Here is a 20,909-nt window from a genome sequence, read left to right as displayed (position 1 = left end):
GCTCAGTCCATATACGCATTCGACCAATTCCGCATGGCACAGCAAAAATAAAATAACCCACCATTGAAACCACATTTCACTGTTCAATGCAGCGGAGCCGATTAATTATAGCAATTGTTGGCCAGGTTGCCTGGCTTGAGCTGCTGCTGCTGCTGCTGCTCTGAAGTGGGCACTCAGCTGTCACAAGAAGGGCTTTTCGGTGTATATAAATATTAGTGCAATCACGCAGAGGCGCTTTCAGTGGATAATTTAGTAGCAGTTCATACCAAAACAGAAATCAAACATAGGCATAGACGGATTACTTCTTCGAGTATTATTAAAAATTTAGAAAACCAAAGGATACGAATTGTGCAGCGTGAACAGGACGAATAGGAAATGTATCCTTGTGAAAGGCTAATAAAGTGCGGCGTGCTACTGTCTTTGGCGATTGTGCCTTTGGTGGGTGTCCGTGGAGCAGCGCTTGAATATAACTCGCAAAACCCACGGAAATCTGACGAACCGAATTTGCCCGTTGTTGGCGCACACAGTGAAGTAATTGCGTGGGTGCAGGAAATGAAGCTGTTAAGACAGTATACAAAGGATTGCATTGGGGTAAGAACGTGGCGTAAACTTGCAGCATTCATTTAAATTGAAATAAAAATAAAAATAAATGTTTAGAAAACGAGAGACACCACATGGCACTGCTTTAAGGAGAGTAGTGCGCGCATATTGGACGATATCCTGTCATCCAGTGTGATTCCCGTGTGGCCAGGTGTGCGCTTAGTGCGAATGCCAGTGCAAAGCAATGCAACAAATGAGAAGTAAAAGTTATTAAATGCAGACATTGCAAATACTTTTCATTGTGTTTTTAGCCGGTCAAAGAGTTTCAGCGAATTCTATGACCGCAAGGACCTGCAGCATCTGACCTGGTTCGATCGACTTGCCATGCGATTGGCGCACACGCTTAGCACACATTTCCTGCAAGTGAACTTGAAGGAACTCACCGATGCGTACATGCGCGCTCTGGAAAGGGACGGTACGTTGAAGTGGCGTACGAAGCTAATGGCATAGATGAGTGCATATTTTGTATTGGTGTTTGTTTCATAGAAAATAATAACAGGCTTGCCGCTGAAGAACCGGGCACCGCGCGCCACCGCCGCCAACGATACAACATGATGATCACCATGATGTTTGGCGTCACCGCTTTGGGTGCTGTGCTCGTCCCCATGGGTTTTCAAATGCTCTCCATTGTGAGCGGAAAAGCTTTGTTGTTAGCGAAAATGGCTCTACTATTGGCGTCTATCAATGGACTGAAGAAGGTGAAATTTTTGTTTAGTTCTTAAATCGTATTTCTTCTATTGTTTGCGTTTGCTTCTTCTGTAATTTAAAATTTTAATCAATTTTGAATGGTAGTTTTCTCATTCTTTCAATCCACAGGTGGCCAACAGCGGTATACATTATGGTCTTTACCATGTGCCCGGCGAGCATTACGGCTACTACGACCGCGGCGATGCACCGCACCATCCAAGGCAAGTGGCCAGTTTTACTGTAGCACAACCAGTCACTGAAGAACTGGGTCTAAAAAAATGAAGAATGCCTTTGTGTTGAAATTTATACTGGGTGAATGTTATAGAAAATATTTATGTAGTTGTGTAATTACATAACACGAGCTTTAGAAAAATTTTACAATATACATATATGTTCGTACATACATACATATAATAAATATATACATATATACTCACGATACTGTGACAAATGTACATATGTATTCAGTGTTTACTTACTATATAATTTTGAAAGGAATACATGCCCTGTAGGGAAAACACGAACTAGTGAACCAAATTTCTAGTTCAGTACTAATTCTTTATCGCCAAAAACGAACCAGTCCGAAGGTAACTAGTTCAGCACAAATCCAAAAGCAGCGAAATGAGGTACCATCACTAAACTATTTTATTTTAAATTTTAAAAGCAGGTACGGTAATCATTATGAGTACAATAACTTAGATCAGCATTTAATCATTATTTTATGAATTATTATTGAGTTTTATTTTTTCGCTCAAACGGAAATAATTACTATTTGATTTTTATTTTTTCGATTACAAATATTGATCCTTTAGCAATTTGGAGAACAATTTTACCAATAAAAGCTCCGTTTTGATGTCAGCTTTGGCAGAGCAGAAAGTCGTTATGACAAAAACTAGATCACATCTGTCAAATTTGGAATTGGTTCGGAACTATAGAAAAAGGGGTGCAGAACGAACTAGATCTCATCTGCGGAATTTAGAACTGGTTCGGAACTAGAGCTAAAGGGATGCCACGGGACACAATTGACATTTCCTAGGACATCGCAATGTTAAATTCGCTTGTCGCTAGCATGCAAAAGAGAATTAACGCGTACTAGTCATGGTTCCAAACGCACTAGAACCGAACCAGTTCCGCACTAGTTCGTTTCCCTACAGGGTGTGTACCTCCCGCCTCACTTGAACAAGTGCACTTTTTTTAAGAACCGAGTTTTATCTTTTCTTCATAGCTTCTAGGAATATAATTTGAAAGAATAAACTATGAAAAATTGGTTTTTCGCGCATCTTTTTACTGTAAATTTCAAGCAATTTACGTATTTGGAAAGTGGCTACGCTGGAATAAATACAGTAAATGTAGAATTAACTAGCGAATGCCCGGCTTGCTTTGCGACGCCTGACCAATACAAAAGTAGTGTTGAAAGGCAAAAAGGGTTTATAATTTAAAAAAATTATTGGTTTAGGCTGAAAGGACAGAAGAGCAGAACCTTCTTTACTCATAGGCCAAGATTAAAAGCACTGAGATAACATATGTATGGTATATGTACTAATCTCCTTCGGTGCTATGATCTCTTGTCTCCACCTGTGAGATATCTGCAAGTATTACAAGGCATTGCGGAATCATCTGCTATGATACTGCTGTTCCACAGGATTAAAGCCATTCAAACGGGGTCACTGATATTCCTATCGCGTTCTTTCTAATTCGTCACACTTCTTCTTGATATACCGATGACCCGTTGATGTGCGTAGCATAACCGTGGCGCTTAAACAATTTTGCGCTTATTATATATTAAATATTCTACGATTCTCTAAATATCTCGACTCCAGCGCCTTTTGTCGGCACCATGTTTTGCAAAAGTATATTTTATGAGGCAGAGCAACCGACGTCGTTGGGTGTTAAACAAATAAAAGTATAAAACAGCAAGAAATATTTTTAGTTTACCACAAATTAAAGGAGACATAAGCATAAATACACTCCGGTCGTCCCACTCGTGAGTATCCGCCATATAATCACATGTCAAAGTAAAGCCTCTGAGAGTACTGCAGACTTTTAAATTAAAATGGAATATCTGCGGGAATAAATGGGACTCCTGACAGAAACACATCTGTGCCACATTCAGTAATAATTCTCGCTGCAATTATATTGGTCATCATTTTCTTGAACCACCTAATAAAACAAGATTGGTAGAACCTTGTTTCATTAGGTGGATCAAGGTACCGAAATAAGAATGAAATACACTTTAGTTTCTTAATTGATATTCTCTGAACGCATAGGGCATGCACAATGGGAGATGCTACGACTTATTGGAAACTCTCTTCTCGTTTTTAGTTAACAACAGGACATTCCGTTTAGCTATCTGTTCGTAATGTGTCCAAGGTTATGGTTCTCCGAATGTAATACATCTGTTTGAGGTGCCACGCTCCTGATAAACACTCAGTCTCTATCAGTTTACTACAAACGCCACGCCCTCTTGTATAAGCTCATTTTTATACCTTTAGCATAGATCTTCTCACCAAATTTCCAAGTCATGTAAGTAAGGGGTGCAAATGTAAAATTTCACGGCTATGGACAAACTAATTAATATTTACCTCACTATAAGCGCCTACTTTAGTTATGTCTTCTAACCAAATTTCGAAGCCATGTGACTTATCATCCCTAAGTTATAGCTGATTAAAAGTTGACGCTTGTGGGATGTTCCACGCCCCCTTTTACAAACTTATTTATATACTTTACTTTAAGCATCTATCATAGATCTGTCTTCACACCAAATTTCAAAATCACGGGACTCACGGTTCCGAAAATATTGCTGATAAAAAATTGCAAGCCTATGGGATACGATACACTCCTTGTACAAACGTATTCATAGACACCTTATTATAAGCGCTTACATTGGATATGTCTTCATAAAAAAAATCCAATTTATGTGACGTATCATTCCGAAGTTCCGATAGCATGTGCCACGCCTCTTTTACAAAAGTATATGTACTTTACTATAAGCGCCTACCAGAGATACATATGCCAACACACCAAATTTCAAAGTCGTGTGAATTACCGTTTCTTATTAGTTATACCTGATTTAAAATGTCATGCCTATGGGATGTACCACGCCCCCTTGTCAGATCCCTTATTATATACCCTATGTTCCAGGTCACTGTCCCTATACCAATTAAAATCCAATGAAAATCCACTCAGTAGTTCCGAAGATAAGTGAGTTCAAACAGACAAACAAACACACTACAGTTTTATTACAGTACAGATAGATTCGATTTGTAGAGCGAAACAATTTGATTCTAGATTTTTCAACTAAATAATCCTTTTTCTATGCAACGCAACTATGATTTTCAAGTATTTTCGAACTTCCAGTTCTACGTAAAATGGTGCTTAGCAAGTCAGAATTCTCGGAATTCTCTGGACTATACAGGATTCTTTGGGATTTTCAAACAACTTCGAGATTTTGGGGATTCTCGGGTCGATTTGGAGACAGCTTCGATATTATTAAAATTCTATGGGCTATTTTGATTTTACCAAAACTAAATATATTGAGAAATATGTTGATAACAATATTGAGAAATATATATGTAGACATTAATATTGATAAATATGTATATCGATAATATATATGAATATATCGCTAATATATCGATAAATATATCGATAACAATATTGGTACATATATCGATAACATAGAAAAGGTAGTTAATATTTTTTGTATTCAATTTCCAAACGTACAAACTTGGTACGCACCATATTTCGTAGAACTGGAAGTTCGAAAATACTTGAAAATCATATTTGCGTTGCATAAAAAAGTATTATTTAGTTGAAAAATTACGAATCAAATTGATTCGCCCTACAACCAAAAAAATATTCTCTTAATTGAAGAAAAACAGCAATCAAAATGAAGAAAAATGTGAACGAAACAGCACTAAAGAAGTTTTATCCTCTTTTCATGCCCAACATTTCTTCAAAATGATAGATTACATCCACGGTTCCATATTTTCGTGTACGTTTTTACACATTCCAAAGAAAAATTACGACTCGGGAGAATTTTTTACTCATTCGGAAGAATTTTCGACCTTAAAGTAAGGAAAGGTTTTCTTTGATCCAGAAATGGATTTTTGGTTCAGTGTATACATCATGTAACAAATGAATTTTGTTCTCTATATGGTCGACGAGTCAAATCACAAATAAATTTAGTTTTTTATTTGGTTGACGAATCAAATCACACATAACAGTTATTCAGGATTTGATGCATTTATGTTTGAATTATGAATACCTGAATACGGGCAATAAAGCACATTTGATTTGCTTTAAAAGCACATTTAGTTTGCTATAAACCAAAGTTTTAAAAGCTTTTCAACTGTTCCCAGAAAACGTAAGCTTCAACTTTCTTAGTAGGAAATAAAGTTCACTAACTACATATTGTATACAAACAAACATACAAATGTACATACCTACTTTGTTACAGTAGTCATTAAAACGCGCCAAATAGTAATGTCAGTTTAGAAAAATACGGCTAGTTAGAAAACTATTTACAAATGTTTAAATAGTGTAATAGTTTAAAAGTCATTGGAGCTAAATTGTCATTCTTTAGTTTCAAGATCGCTTATTAAATCCTTTTTTGTTAAATTAGATTTTTCAATTCATATTTCACTTAAGAGTGAATATACATACATATATGTATGTACATACATTTGTACACGTACTCAGCCGGATTCAGCGTTAATGCCACTTCTGCAACAAGTGTTGAAAGCTCCTTCCATTCAATTGCCACACAGCTGTCTACTTAAAACGGACGACACCACAGAGCTCGGCAACATCATCGGCTCCGAGTTATCCTCGAAGTCGCTATAAAAGGATATGTCGCGCTGATAACAAATTCATTGTACGGACGGTTGGCGTAGTTAACGGTCGTGGTTTAAAAAGGGGAAAAGTTTCCAGCACAACCGGCACTTTCAAACAACCACGTTTGCTAACGGTTTTTATTTATTCAAAAAAGTTAAACAAAATCCATTGAGCCAGTGTTTGTTTTTGGTTCTAGTTCGGTTGCGCGTTGTAATGAATTGACGCTTTATTTGTATGTACGCGCATAGACACATACATATGTATGCACACACATACGTACATACATACTTCTGAGTTTGATTATCTTCCAAATTTGAAGCATTAACGACAATTAGTCGAAGAAAGAACTTTTGAACGTTCATACGCATTGGGTTATTGGCAATCGGGGCATCTACATATATACAATTACATACATATATACACGTGTACCAAGTCAATTTTTACATCGGTGTCAATTTTCAATAATAAAGTTACTACAGATTTCGCGTATATCCCACCATACATATATACTGTTATAGGCATTCGCTCGTGTTACAAGCAGCAAATCCTTTGACCGTCGCATAAGCACTCATTCACCAGCCGCCGCTATCATTTTTCGAGCACTTAAAAGTTGTAAGAGTTTAGAGTTCTTAGCGTTTTGTGGCGCGTGCTACGACGAAAAATTATAGAATTGAGTTACCAGACACAACGGAGCATTACTGATATACTCACAATACATAAAAAAAAAAAAAAAGCGATTTTAAGTTAAGTGCAGCACCAAGTGAATGTCCAAATTTTAACAGCTGCTGACTTTCCGTAATCCAATTTATTTGCCGTTTAAAGTGTCGTTACGATAAACCTTCAGTTTAGTAGCTCGCTTAAATCTTTTTATTGCTCACATTTCCGAAAATCTCCATCTTCTCTCCGGCATAAGCAACGCAATGAAGGCCGCCGCTTTCCTTACATTTTCACTGATAGTGATAACCGCTAAGGTAAGTTTATACTACATACATACATAAATATAAACACATACGTGTATATATATATATTTTCCACCAAAACATACAACCATACATTACTTAAGAAAAAAGCACATGTATGAATGAATGTATGTACATACGTTTGTTAGTTGCAAACAAGGTGGCTGTTAGAAATAATCAGTATGGTCAAATAAAAAATATAAATGAAAACAAAATTAAATTTGATTAAAAAAATACATTATAATTAAAATTAGTCTAACATCGTTCCTCAGAAGACCTTGAATGGGTTGATAGTTGCTTACATCAAACAAAACGCAGGGGGAACACAACATGATCATATTGGTAGACACCGTCATACACAATGTTGTTTGATGAAAATGATTAATTATTAAGGATGGAGAATTCATGTTGGGCAGTGTTTCCTGGATATAGCTGGGGCTTTTAATAAAGTCAAAAAAAAAAAAAAAACATTTTGGCCGGGGTAACGACAGCTGCCGCTCAGTCTGCACTGTCGAACTGAATTAGCAGCATGCTGAGTCTCAGGACTGCCTCCGCGCAATGAGGTATGCCTAAAATATAAATCGGTCCGCAGGGCCCCGGAGCAGAGGCGCAGAATCGTCGCTGCTTTGATTGGTAGTGGTGCTGAACTTCTACATACGCAGATGACGGACGTCTGCGTTATGGTAAGCGGGAAGTGCGACCTTCTTTGGTCGAGACTCAGCTCACTCATGAGTAGACTGCGGATGTTTATGCAGAAAACGAAGCCTTAGAATACATATGTATATACCAAACATATATATGCATACTTTTTTTTACATTTTTTTTTATAGTTATGTGATACATATTTTTAGGCTTCGTTTTCTGCATAAATATCCGCAGTATTCTCATGGGCCAAGCACTTCGAGACATACAACTTTTTGCAACCAAAATTGGGGTAAGAGTAGCATCAGCGCAGAAGCACCTTGTCTAGGCCTAAGCTATATAGACTGACTCTTCAGCTGAATTAAAATACCAATTACCTTGGAATAATACAACCATTCATTGCCTTAATATGGAGCGCCTTCAGTGTCGGAGCCACAGCCGCTAAACTTAAACGTAGAATACGTGATATTAATAAGATCGCATTTAAGTTAAAAACGGAGCATGAAATATTCTTTTTTATTTTATTGAATTGAATTTAATGAATCAATACGAGTTGCAAAATATTAATAATTAGCAATAGAGAAGCAGATCCACGCTAACTTCAATCATATGTACCATCAGCTTATAAATACAGCGATATGTATATGCCATGACGTGTATCACTATTTACTTCAACTCATTTTTATTTCCTAGGTCCCCGTATTAATATTCTTCTTCGTGTTTGTTCTCGTCTTCGCATTAACTTCGTCTTGGGATTTGTGCATAAGTCAGCTAAGACTTCTGAAACAGCTGGCAAGCCTCATAAATATAGTTAAGAAATAACCAAATCTCTTGCGTCTGATATCGTGATACGTACATATTTCATTTGTCTGATTAATTAAGTTAAATTTGATTTTTTAAATATGTGACAATGCCCCTAAATACAGTTCAGAAATAAAGCCTTCTTAAGCCCATTTCATTTGATACCCATATTTTTAATAACGGCTTTAACTTATTAAATAATTTGAGTTTACCTTTTTAAACAGGTAGCAACCCTCTTTAGTATTCCAAATATTCTAACTAAGTATATCTTACCACCTTCGTTTCAGGTCATATTTTAATATTTCAGGTGCCGACCCTATTCAAAAGATTTTAAAACCGAAACCTTGTTAAACCCTCTTAAATATAGTTCAGCAAAAAAAACATTTTTAACCCATGTCAATTTATATTCATACTTTAGTAATTCATTTGACTTATTAAATAATTGGAGTTTAACTTTTTGCCTAGGTGTAAACCCTCTTTTATGTTATAAATGCTCAATCTAAAAACTTCTTTGTACTCCTTTGTTTGACGCCAATATTTCAATATTTCATATAATTTAATTTAATACGACTTTTCAAACAGATGGCAAACCTATTCAAATTATTTTTAAACCAAAACCTCGTTAAACATTTTTCGTGTGACAAACTTGTATTGTGATGCATATTTAAATTATCTAATACTCTTAATTCAAATTGAATTTAATTATAAAATAAGGTGGCAATCCTCCTACATACATGCAAATTGGAAATAAAGTTTCTTCAAAGCAATTTTGATTTATATTCATATTGAAATAGTTCTGTGTTTGTATGGAATAGTAGCTTAAGTCGGGAATTTGGTATAATGCGGCATTCCCTCTATTCTTTAAACGACAAGGAATTTTTTTATGCCACTTGATAAGAATATTGACTTGCTAGTATAAGAACTACTTTTTGCACGATTATTTGCCAAAAGTTCTTCAACGGCCCGGCGCCAGTGAGCCATTCGCAATCGTATGCTGCGAATGCCGCATTATACTAAAGCCAGCTATGAACACAAAATTTATTTATCTAACTTTGTAATAAGGTGGCAACCCTCTGCAAAATATTTTCAAACCACAACCTCTTTCGTCTGGCATTCATATCAGGATATACATTTAAATTTTCTGTCTTTATTTAAGTCGAACTTGCTTTTTGAAACAGGTGGCAAACCTGCCACATATAATTAAGGAATAAACCCTTTTCAGAACCTTTTCGATCTATAATCATAGTGTAATATGTAATTGATTCAACTTAAAAATAGTTTGAATTTAATTTTTTATCAGGTGGCAACTCTTTTTGAAAAAAAAAAAAAGAAGTTATTACACATCCACAGGCCAAGCCCTTTAATTTGATGGCTCATTTTGTAAAATCGAACGAACAGTAACCGAACGAAAGGAAAAAGCTTGAATTTTTGATTAAAGAAAACTAAAACTAAATCATTCGAACGGTTTTCGAGCATTTTGGTAATAAATAAAATTGCTAATTTTTTCTCAGATCTTTTGCCTTAAAATGCTCAATATTTTTTGGAATTGTTGATATAAAAGTTGTACACGATAATATTTAAATTCCTCCAAAGAACCTACATATATACCGAAAATGCAAGATATATCTGCAAATCACAAGTTGCTAGAGCACTTTAAAGGCTCAAAATTTACCCCAAAGTAAGCCAATATTTACCGTTGTTTCTACGACACAAACCGAATTGGTTATTTACAGAAATGAATCTTTCGATAGGTTTGTAATTTTATCTTTGAAACGCCACACTTCTCTTTGAAATCGCTTCAACAGTTATCGTACAATAAGCTTTTAAAATTACAACTACAACATTTGAGCATAACCCCAATATTAAAGCGTAAGACGTATAGCCTCGGTATTGCTCTATGCATGCGAAGTGATGCAACACTGCACCTGAAGCTTATCGCCTTCTCTCCCCTTACCGGATGTTCACGACAACAGTCAGGCCGAACTGTATAGTATTCTATTCCCTGTTGCATCTTTCGCCGGCGGACCTCGGCCAAGAATGTATCGGTCAAAATTGCCCCCACGGAATACGACCCGTCAACCCTCTCTGCCAATTAAGGTCTAAGACTGGGGTGAGTCCGTGAGAATAACTGACTTGGTAAATAGATGCGTCAAATATTACAAGGGGCGAGGTTTCTGCGGTGTATTGCACGGAACTTGAGCTTAGTCTTATCAGCTGCTGGATATCTGTAGCATTTTCCGGTCGGTCAAAAATTTTAGCCATGAAGGAAGCGGTCAAACACTACAAGGGTCGGCATGTAGTCTGAGTGCTGTTTCCTGCACGCGTTGTTTTGTGCCTGGTTCCGACTTAAAAAAGCAACACTCGAGGAAAACGGCTTTAAAGTTTTGAATTTACATATCGAGGGCTTATATTCAATACCCTCTATCTGCACTTTCCATAAAAATTTGATTCTGATATAAAAATCCACCTACGACTTAACTGTCATCGGTGATATTAATGCTGACCTTGTATAACGCTTGACATAAGAGTTTACTATTAAATTGCAAAGTCAGAATTGACGTCAGTGATGACAGGTAAGCCCCAAATGGTGTCCTTTAGAAACATGCTGCATCTAATATAAAATGTTAGCTTAAATGCTTGGTTTAATAATGTTATGTACATACTTAAATTTAGTTTTCAACATAATTGTTAGTTTCCCTGGAGAGATATAAACAACTGACTAAAAATTCCAAAAACTTGTACGAGTACTCGTATGACGTATTTCATTCATTAACCCATTGCCCAGAACTAGGGTTGCCAACCGCACTATAATATATAGTATTGTACTATATTTTAGGTCTGCGTACTATATACTGTTGGAAAAAATATAGCATGCATAAAGACTGTATTTATTCAGTTATAAATATAAATATATTTCAGTAATTTGTAAGAAAAAATGTGTATTAAAATGGTTGAAATTTATACCGAAATTACAATAATAAAAGAAGTATTTTTTAAAATAAAAGTTCATGGTGAGTTTATGAATAGAACCACAGAAAAAAAGTTGCTACATTTTTAAAAATACTGAGAATGAATTAATAAATCTACTTAAAATTATTTCATTTCTACTTTCAATTCCTGCAAATTCGACATTCACAGAAAGAGGGTTTTCTATAATGGATGTTAAATTTCGAGATGGGAGCCACTACCTCACTAACAAAAAATTAACTTTTCATTTATATTAATTTAAATATTATATATATATAAAGCATATGATACTTTCATAGTTAACAAGGAATTGTTAAAAACTGCCAAAAGTGCTAAGAAATATATAAAGAAAAAGTATTTATATTAACTTGAAAAGCGTTTTTACACTTTCGTTTAAATAAAATACTATACACATTTGAAGTGTACTATATTTTTTCCGATTTTTTTGAAAAGGTACTATAAATGTCTTAAAATATGTTGGCAACCCTACCCAGAACCCAAATACACAATACCTAAATAAGCTTACATTTTAAATGAATTGACCTATTCACACCCTTGAGACACGGATTAACATAGATATATGTATACATAAGTGGTAATCATCAGTCTCCATTCTCTTCAATTGTCGTCTTAAAGGCTTCCAACCAGCTTGCCCTCTGCAAGCAAGAATGTGGCTAATTTTAGATTACATTTCTCCCAGTGGGCATTGCGACCAAGTAACCGCAGTTACTCAAATGCAGCGGTCGTTGCCGGCTGAAGGGGCATTCAATGGAGTAGAAACAGACAGATGCGGATGCGGGACAACGGTAACAAATCAAATGTCATCTTCCGTGCATGCCAAATGTGATTTCTGGCGCAATGTCGGGCTATAAGCGTATGGCAGTTAAGTAGGCGTTGGCAGAAGTTAGTCGATAAAGTCGATTAGTATTCTCGCAAGTTTCCTGCTGGTGTGAAGATTTTCTGTGCGATCAAGGGGCCACAAACGTGACTAATTGACAGGCTGGGATGCAGGAAGTGGATTAGCAAACAAAGTTTTTTATATGGCATTTAAGCACCGTTATGTGGGTGTGGTAAATATTAAAGCTCTATCAGCGTCGTATATGTAGAATTGCACGTGATGTGTGCTTCAACTTCATACATCAATAGCTTTTAAATTATCGACTTGTACCGCGACAAGGAAATTAAAATCAGAAAGCATGACGATTTGCACTTAGCAATGAAATTAGATTATCTGTAGGCCTCACAAGGCAGCAACTTATCTTTAGTCACCAGTGCTTTGTATTTCGTAAGATTTTAGTTTATGTAAGTAGTCGTTGTAGTCGCACACATATAGGGGATTCACAAGACGTGTTAACCGTCGTAAAATCTTAAGGTTAACATCTTTTTTAATTAAAATGGTTTTAGGGGATTTCTAACTAAACCGAAATTCTTTTAAACTGATAAAGAATATATAATTAGCCAACCCCCCAACCATTTTAACCGCTATTTTACATAAATAAGTGTTAAGCTTAAGATTTTACGACGGTTAACACGTCTTGTGAATCCCCTAATAATCTTGTGTGAGTCCATACATCGGCATTCAACTGTGGCTTGTCTCACAATAACTTTCCTCATATGAGCAACCAATGAGGGGCGGTTGGCATATGAATATGAAAGTTTACTATTTCATTGTCTTTGTAGTTGCAGGGACTCGTGCATGTAGCGCCGCCAGCCCCCCCGTATAAGTAAAATGCACATAAGATCCCCCTCTCATACTCGCCTCGACAAATAATCGAAGGAAAAGCTTTGTCCACACCAAAATACTTTTTCAACAAATTTTCTTGTATTTGTTTGTGGGAAGTTTTCGCCGGAAATTAATTGACGCTCTCATAGATTTCGCGATATTAATGCCTCGCAAAGCTATGCAATTCAATTCAATCTGATGTGTGGCTAACAGCCTACGAAGTTACAGAGCACGCATTCTTTGAGTTATATCCATGTGCAAATATGTATGTGGATATTTGTAGTGTTAGTGAGAACTAACCAACAATGTTGCGAAAAAGTTTTCATTTTCTGTATCGTTAACTTCTGTCATTATGATAATAGCAGCCACTTTTAGAAGAAACGTTTACTTCCTTGCTAAATTTTAGTACAGTAGAGCAAATTGGATTAGTTTTTTTACCAGGTCAGGTAGTCAGCATTTTTCCAAAGAACCTTAAATTATGATATATGTCCAAAAGTTTGCACAAAGTATGGTTATATGGGCATCAATTGAAAGAAGAATTCGAATGCATTTTTGAGAATATTAGTTTAATTTGCATCCTATGAATATACATATATTAAGAACATTTTTCAATTTTTTTAATTAATACCTCCACACTTGTCCTTACTCAATCCGAGAAGACATGCGAAACACTAAAACCCTTTGTTTTGTTTATGTAATATTATGAAAGTCAAATTTGTTATACAAGTTTAATTTAATAATTTAAAGTTCATCATACGCCCTGGCAGACCAATTAAAAAATATTCGACAATTGCAAATTTTCAGGACATAGACAAATTATTATACTAGAAAACATATCGTTTTGCAGTCTTGTAATACATACTTGCAAAGCCACCGTACTTTTTACATTAATTAATTTTTTCAATGTCAAATATGGGAAACATATCGAATTTTTCACATTTCCAAAGTTTTCATGTGCAATTTGGTAGCCTTCAACTAAAATTTTTCATTGTTGTGGCTGTTATGAAAATAACCGTGCAAGACAAAAATATGTTGAAGTGAAAAAATATAAATAAAAAACTTCTAATCTTATTTAAAATCTGTCTTATACTTATGCACATATTTCCATTGTCATGTTCAGGTGTATTATTTTCTTTCTATTACTTTCTGAATCCATTCTAAAATTTAAAATTGTTTACCAAAGATCTAAAATAGGAGTTATGTAAATATGTTTTCACGAAACAAATTTACAATTTCGGGGATTTCCAAAATCTTAAATTAAAAATCTTAGTTTCTCACCACACCCTGCTATGTAACTGTATGTACAACAACACAAGTTTACATTACTTCCAAATCATTTCCTTTTCAGTTCTATAATAGTGTGGGAATGCAGTTATACATGTATACATATGTATGTATGAGCATATAGTATGCACGGCCGCAATCTGTATTCATTAGCCCAAAATCAATTTGCATCGGCTAGTTATGTTCCATTAATTACCCTGTCTTCTAACATAGGAACAATACTAAAATCAAATACAGCTGGATAATTCATCAAAATGGAAATAGTTTGCATACTCATGCACAAATGTAATAGTATATACATACACTGTGGTGGTCCAAAAATGCATGTGAAAAATTATAGTCGTGATTTTAATGCTCGCCCTCCTAGGATTGTTCTATACCGAAAAAAATATACGCCTGTTTCTCCATTCTGGAATCATAAAATACGTGGCAAAGTTTTAGCGCTTTGAGCGACTTCTAGATATTTTTTTGGTTTCAAAATAAAAATAAAAAATATATACATAGATGACAATTCTCAAGGTGCAAATATTGGAACATTTTATTGAAGTGTTGTTTCAACCAAAATATTTTTGTTGCTGATATTGAGAAGTTACAATAGATGCAGAATAAAACTCGCTGCTCAGTTCGCAACACAATTGGAAGCTGTTAAACAGCTTACAATAAAAACAAAAAAAACAATTTATTGAATTTTTTAACCACCAAACCGATTAAGCGCGAACCTTCACTATTGGAAAACGAGTCGAAAAATGTTTACGAGTATATTAAAATTGTTTACTAGAAAATAATGGGACTCAAACTCGTCAGAAACCCTGGCTATCTCCGCAAACGTATTGTCAGATGAAATTATGCGGAAATTAAGTAACTTATTCATGTTTATGCATTTTTATGCTTTTTCGTCAAATATAAATGAAATCGCTGCATCTTTTAGGCGCATCAATATAACATAGTTACATCTCAAACTAATATAAGCGTGGTAAAAAACAGGGGTACGATGTTTTTCGGTATAGAACAATCCTAGCATTAAAATTCCGACTTTACCTTTTTTGGGCGACCATAATGTACCCACATACATATACACCTATAGTTTAAGGTGAAGCCGCAAATTACTGGGCAGCAGATATCCAGCGCGTTTCGGTTATCGCCACAGCAAGGGACCAGCGGAGGAGACGCTTATGATTATCAGCCTTTTGCCATCGCACCAATGTATTGCATTAAAATTTCTATTCATATCTGAAAATATACATACAAATAACTATGCGTACATACATTCTTATATACAATGTAGGTACATCTGTCAATACATACATGTAGGAGTTGTGCAGTTACTTGTATGAGCATAAGGGTGGTCCAAAAAAAATTAAGTCGGAGATTTAATGCCTAGGATTGTTCTATACCGAAAAAATATACTCCTATCTTTTTATTTTGAAATCAAAAAATATTTAGGGAGTGCTCAAAGCGCTCAAAGTTTTCCATGTAAAAACAATTTATCGTAGAAATGGTATAAAAGTCTGGAAAATCAATATTTTTCGACCGGAAAACTGTGGTTCTCTTCCAGTATTAATATCCAATTGTTTATTTAACCATTTTTTATGATTAAAGATCTTTTATTGGTCCCCCCATAGCATTTTCTAAGGGCTTTGGAGGACCTTAAAATATAGTTACCATGAAAAAATTTTTAAAGAAACAATTGTGTATTATTACTGGGAATCTCCTGAAGATAAGTAAAGTTTTCCGATCGAAAAATATTTATTTTCAAGAATTCTACACTATTTCTGCGAAAAGATGTTTTTTCTCCATATAAAATACATGGAAAAACTTGAGCGCATTGAGCACTACCTAAATTATTTTTTATTTCAAAATAAAAAAATATGGGTATATTTTTTTCGGTATACAACAATCCTAGGTGGTGGCGGCATTAAAAGTCCGACCTTATTTTTTTACATACATTTTTGGACCACTTTAATGAGCATGTAACATGTATGTATGTACCTACGTACGTATTTGTATGCACAGTTACCCAGATATGAAAGATGAGATTTTGGTAATCAAAGCCGACACAGGCGCGGTGCAATCATCAGATTGTCATTAGCTCTGCCTAGATGTGAAAATAACCATCATCAACATTGATGATAAACCATTCAATGACGTCAGCTGTCAGTGAATGTCGCGTTTCAAATAACTTGATTTAAAATCAAATAAAAAATATGTGATGGAGGTCCACGAAAAAATTGTAAACAACTCAAAAAATTGACATGTTTGAGTATGCGAAATTTGTTTGTTTGTGGTAGCTACGGACAATCACAGCAACCGAGTTTTAACAATTTCATCGTGACTTATTTGACAATTTTAAATCAAGTTAAACAAATCAAATTTGCACAAGCCCAATGAAACCCACTACTATTTGGTGGAATTTTAGATCAACGAAAAGTTTATATGAACTCAGTACAATAAATGCGATTGATTAATGTATTCAAAATATGTGCATATGTATATCTTCCGTTTTACAGTTTTATTCATTCATTCTTGTTAGATTAACCAGGAATATTAGGGCGGTCCGTATTTTTAAGTTTAATTTTTTCCTGTGGTATCTCTCAGTTTAGTTCCGTAACAAAAACAAAATTGCTTTGAGAAACTCTCTCTACTCTCGTTTTACACGTCTAACAAACGAATATTTTTAGTTCAAATATTGTTTATCAGGGGTTTCCAAACTTCTAAATACCTTTCATTTTATCGAACCGCACATCAAATTGCTAAAAATCAAAGGCAGTGCAATTTAAATATGAATAAAAACTTTTAGTAGAAATAGTATACATAGTTTAACTTTTAATATGAATATGAATGAAATTGTTTCACTATATTATAATTTATAGTTAATTTCTGGGGTGTCATCCAATGTCGACCTGAATTTCTTTTTGTATACATAAGTGTAAGCTGAAAACCCTGTTTCACAACGACACGTTGAGGCAGAAGGAAGCAAAGGTGAGATAGCCTACTTCATGGTATTCACTCCAAACACTAACCCAAAACTCGTTCAGAGACATAGACTCAAATGTATGTTTCATACTACCATCCGAAGATTTAGCAAGTGCCCAATTATGACATTTCACATTTCATTTGTTGTAAGTGGGAAACACTAAATTCTCTTACTTTTCCCCACAGGTAATTCCAAAAATTTGATTTTCCTTTAAAGGATGATAATTTTCTCTCGCCAAAAATACGGTTGTCGATATTCCCTTCCAAAATATTCTAATTTCACTGACCTTTCCAAAAAAGTTTTAATCCGGATATTCGAATAATAATAATAATATTTGGCGCTTACATGCTGAGTGTTTGGCCGAGCTTCTTCTGCAATTTTTGGTGTGCGTCTTGGTGTTTTACGCAGCTCCCGGACGGCAAATGGATTTTATGAGAAGCTTGGTTCCTGGCAGAAATACACCCGGAGGTTTGCCACCCCCGGCGGGGGGGCGACCACTGCTAAGAAAAACCCCTTGATTCCATATTTTTTGCCATATTGCTTTGAACAGGGCTCGAACCCAGGTAATTCGGAGTAGTAGAACGCACCTCTAAGCTTTCGGCTGTAGCGGCCAAAAACACATACAAGTTAAAAAAAAAAAAACTAGCTGACAAGCGCAACGCTCAACGCTCTTATGTACGTATGACACTCAGTACGGCACTCATACCAACTAGAGATGCCAGATCGAAATAAAAAAATCTATTTTTGAATCGATTCTAATCGAAATAAAAATAATCTATACAGTCATCAAAAAAATAAATTGACCATCCCATCTCGATTCATATATTTTGTCAAATAAAGTATTTCACTTAATTTTTATGAAGGAGCAAAACACAGCGAGCTGATCAAATTTTTATTGTGCATGAAAAAAATTGTTTTAACATACATTGTTCATAACGGTTTTAATATCTAGAGTTATTTGAAAAAAAGTGCGAGATAAGGTGTTTCTATACTAACACAACAGAATCTTCATAAATCCTCAACGAAATGTCAAAAAATGTATGCCATTCCAAAATGCCTTGTGGAAACAAACACAATTACATGGGTAGTGTTTCATTCCCAACATAGTGATTAAAAGTTTTTCATTCAATGTCCAGTGAAAACTCAATTTTAGCTTTATTTAAGAAAACTCTTCATTTTTTCGAAATTCTGTTTGTTTTTTTTAACACAAATGAGAAAAAAATTTAATTTTTACTTCAAAATTAACCACTAATTTAATACGTATAAGGAAGCTTACGTAGGTAAATATTTTTTTTTTTGTTATGCGGAAGGTTTTTAGGTTTATTTTTGTTTTCGCTGACTCTATATTTCCTTCTTAAGTATCTTTATAAATATATAAAAAGAGTAATTAAGAGGTTAACATTTTTGGAGTTTTTGTTGTAGTATTAGCAATAATTTTATATTTGCAAGAGGCCCTATAGTCGGAAGGGAGAAGTCATTGAATTCTTTGGTCTTTACTCTCTCATTACTCTCTCAAATTCAAATTTCTTAAAATTTTTATAACGGCAAACCGTAGTTCAATATGCATCAATTGAGGAAAAATCGAATGTGGATACTCGAATTTTTTTATCGATTCACTGATCGAATCGAAACTAAAAAATCGAATTGGAAGGGCTCGATTAATCGATTTAAAAACGGCATCTCTATTACCAACTACGAGTACATATACTCGAAAGTAGATAATTAAGTCTCGGAAATGCGGTTTAAAGAACTTTTCTTTGCGCGTGCATCTCAAACCAACTGCCGAACGCCGTGCTTATTCTCACCGAATTTTAAGCGATGGTAAACGAACCAGCCCTCATTTGTTCCTATATACCTATTGAATTATTTAACAGCCAAAAATTAATAATTTACGGAACCCTGGTGACTTTTCTACGGAACCCATGGGTTCCGCGGAACCTACTTTAGGAAACTCTGTTGTAGATGGTAAGTGAGCTAGAATATGCTCTGGTCGAATGATTTTCAAAGCTATGCTTAACAGTAACGTCAACTAAACATGTTTCCCTCAAGCCAAAACTGCTTAAAATAAGGCGTTTCTATTATTTCTGCCACCAGTGTATGTATATGCTTTAACCTATTAAAAAAAAATGTTTTTTGGTCAAAGTCCAGATTCGTAGGGTCTATTGAAAATGGCAGCTTTTCTCAATCTTACCAGCTGCATATTGTGTGGGAACCTCAAAGAAAGAGACGGAATTCAGAAAGCTCCTCCAGGGAAAAAGATTTATTTTAGTAAAGTATATTTTATTTAATCCTTGCCAGGTCGTCATTCGGATTAATTCACTATAACTATTTAAAGAAAAATGTTTTGCTTCTATTTATACATACATACATACATAAGACATATCTAAAAATGTATGAGTGCTAGCCATTTTGCGCCGCTATGCTTTTAATTGCTATTGAAATCACAATGTAACCACATACTAACCCAAGCAGTCTACAACACAGCCGGCGGCTCAACAATCATTGTGAAGGCTCAACTTGTTGTTGTCGCACTCGACGCTTAAACCACAAAAGTCAAAAACAAAAAGCCAACCCACCAAAGCAAAGGCGGTTTTCAAAAGTAAGTGTAAAAAAAAATCGAATGGACCAGCCTGACCACTGCTCTTGGCATGAAAATCCACCCACACCAGTTTGAAAAAAAAACAGCAAAATATGTATGTATATGTGTACATTTATCAATATACATAAATATGCTTTCAATTGACTGAATGCGAAATTGAGAATATGGGTTAGGATTTTCCTTGCATATATTTTCCGAGTAAGAATTCGAGTGATGTGCTCAAACTCTGTGTAAACCAGTACACACACACACACATACTTATATACATATTTATGTATAGTGTATAAGCATATGAATTGATTAGCTGTTAGGAACTTTAATTGAATTACGATTGCATTGTCATGACCGCAGGCGAAGTGTTTGTAATCTTTTGTGGCTTACACAGGCGATAATATTTTTATATGGGTCATTCAATTGTCAATATCTATTGGCAAGCAATAAAAGAAATGCAAAGAAAGTCTTTTTTCTAAATATAGATGTATATATTTGCATTATTTTGCAACCTTTGCTTTTGCAGGAGTGCGTACTTTTCAAGCGAGTGTCAAATTGTGAATAGCATTGAGTTTATTTTTTTTTTTACCTGAAAGCCATTTAAGCTAGCTGTACAATTAAATTACAAATAAATCCATAATTTAACTGCCCGCTCAACACATCAGCGCTCGAATTTTCCGGCCATGTTTGGTTATTCTCCTCTTTGTTACTTATACGCCATGTCACCCCCCTTCCCCCCAGAATTCATCAGCATTGCTGAAGCTAAGGCTACGGCGCAATTAACTGTTTTCACCGCAATTTTTCAGATCCGGCGCCAGTTTAACTCTTTCCGTCATCCACTTTTCG

The 20,909-nt window shown here is 35.0% G+C and overlaps 2 protein-coding genes across 2 annotated transcripts in view; both read left to right on the top strand.

Moving 5' to 3' along the window:
- Positions 1-375: 375 nt before the first annotated feature.
- On the top strand, positions 376-1,593 carry LOC118736747. Its single transcript, XM_036466762.1, has 5 exons — positions 376-591; positions 658-800; positions 852-1,015; positions 1,087-1,298; positions 1,393-1,593. The coding sequence occupies exons 1-5, from the start codon at positions 376-378 to the stop codon at positions 1,567-1,569; spliced, it is 912 nt and encodes a 303-aa protein (XP_036322655.1). The 3' UTR covers positions 1,570-1,593.
- A 4,589-nt stretch (positions 1,594-6,182) lies between these two features.
- Positions 6,183-20,909, top strand: part of LOC118736791 (corticotropin-releasing factor-binding protein) — a 30,011-nt gene continuing 15,284 nt past the window's right edge. The window contains exon 1 of the mRNA XM_036466826.1: positions 6,183-7,094. Coding sequence (XP_036322719.1) covers positions 7,044-7,094 — 51 coding nt within the window. The 5' untranslated portion in view covers positions 6,183-7,043. The remainder of the gene's footprint in view (positions 7,095-20,909) is intronic.

Source organism: Rhagoletis pomonella, unplaced genomic scaffold (assembly GCF_013731165.1).
Source record: "Rhagoletis pomonella isolate Grant_MI unplaced genomic scaffold, Rhpom_1.0 Rhpom_scaffold_00004, whole genome shotgun sequence".
NCBI classification, from domain to species: Eukaryota; Metazoa; Arthropoda; class Insecta; order Diptera; family Tephritidae; genus Rhagoletis; species Rhagoletis pomonella.
Note: the sequence above shows the minus strand (reverse complement) of the source record. Positions and strands in the feature narration are given on the sequence as shown.

Excerpts from the sequence above, each read along its gene's own strand:
- LOC118736747 (XM_036466762.1), top strand. The coding sequence starts at position 376 with ATGTATCCTTGTGAAAGGCTAATAAAGTGCGGCGTGCTACTGTCTTTG. Across the intron at positions 1,016-1,086 it reads GCGCGCTCTGGAAAGGGACG|AAAATAATAACAGGCTTGCC; the intron begins GTACGTTGAAGT and ends TTTGTTTCATAG. Across the intron at positions 1,299-1,392 it reads CTATCAATGGACTGAAGAAG|TTTTCTCATTCTTTCAATCC; the intron begins GTGAAATTTTTG and ends TTTGAATGGTAG.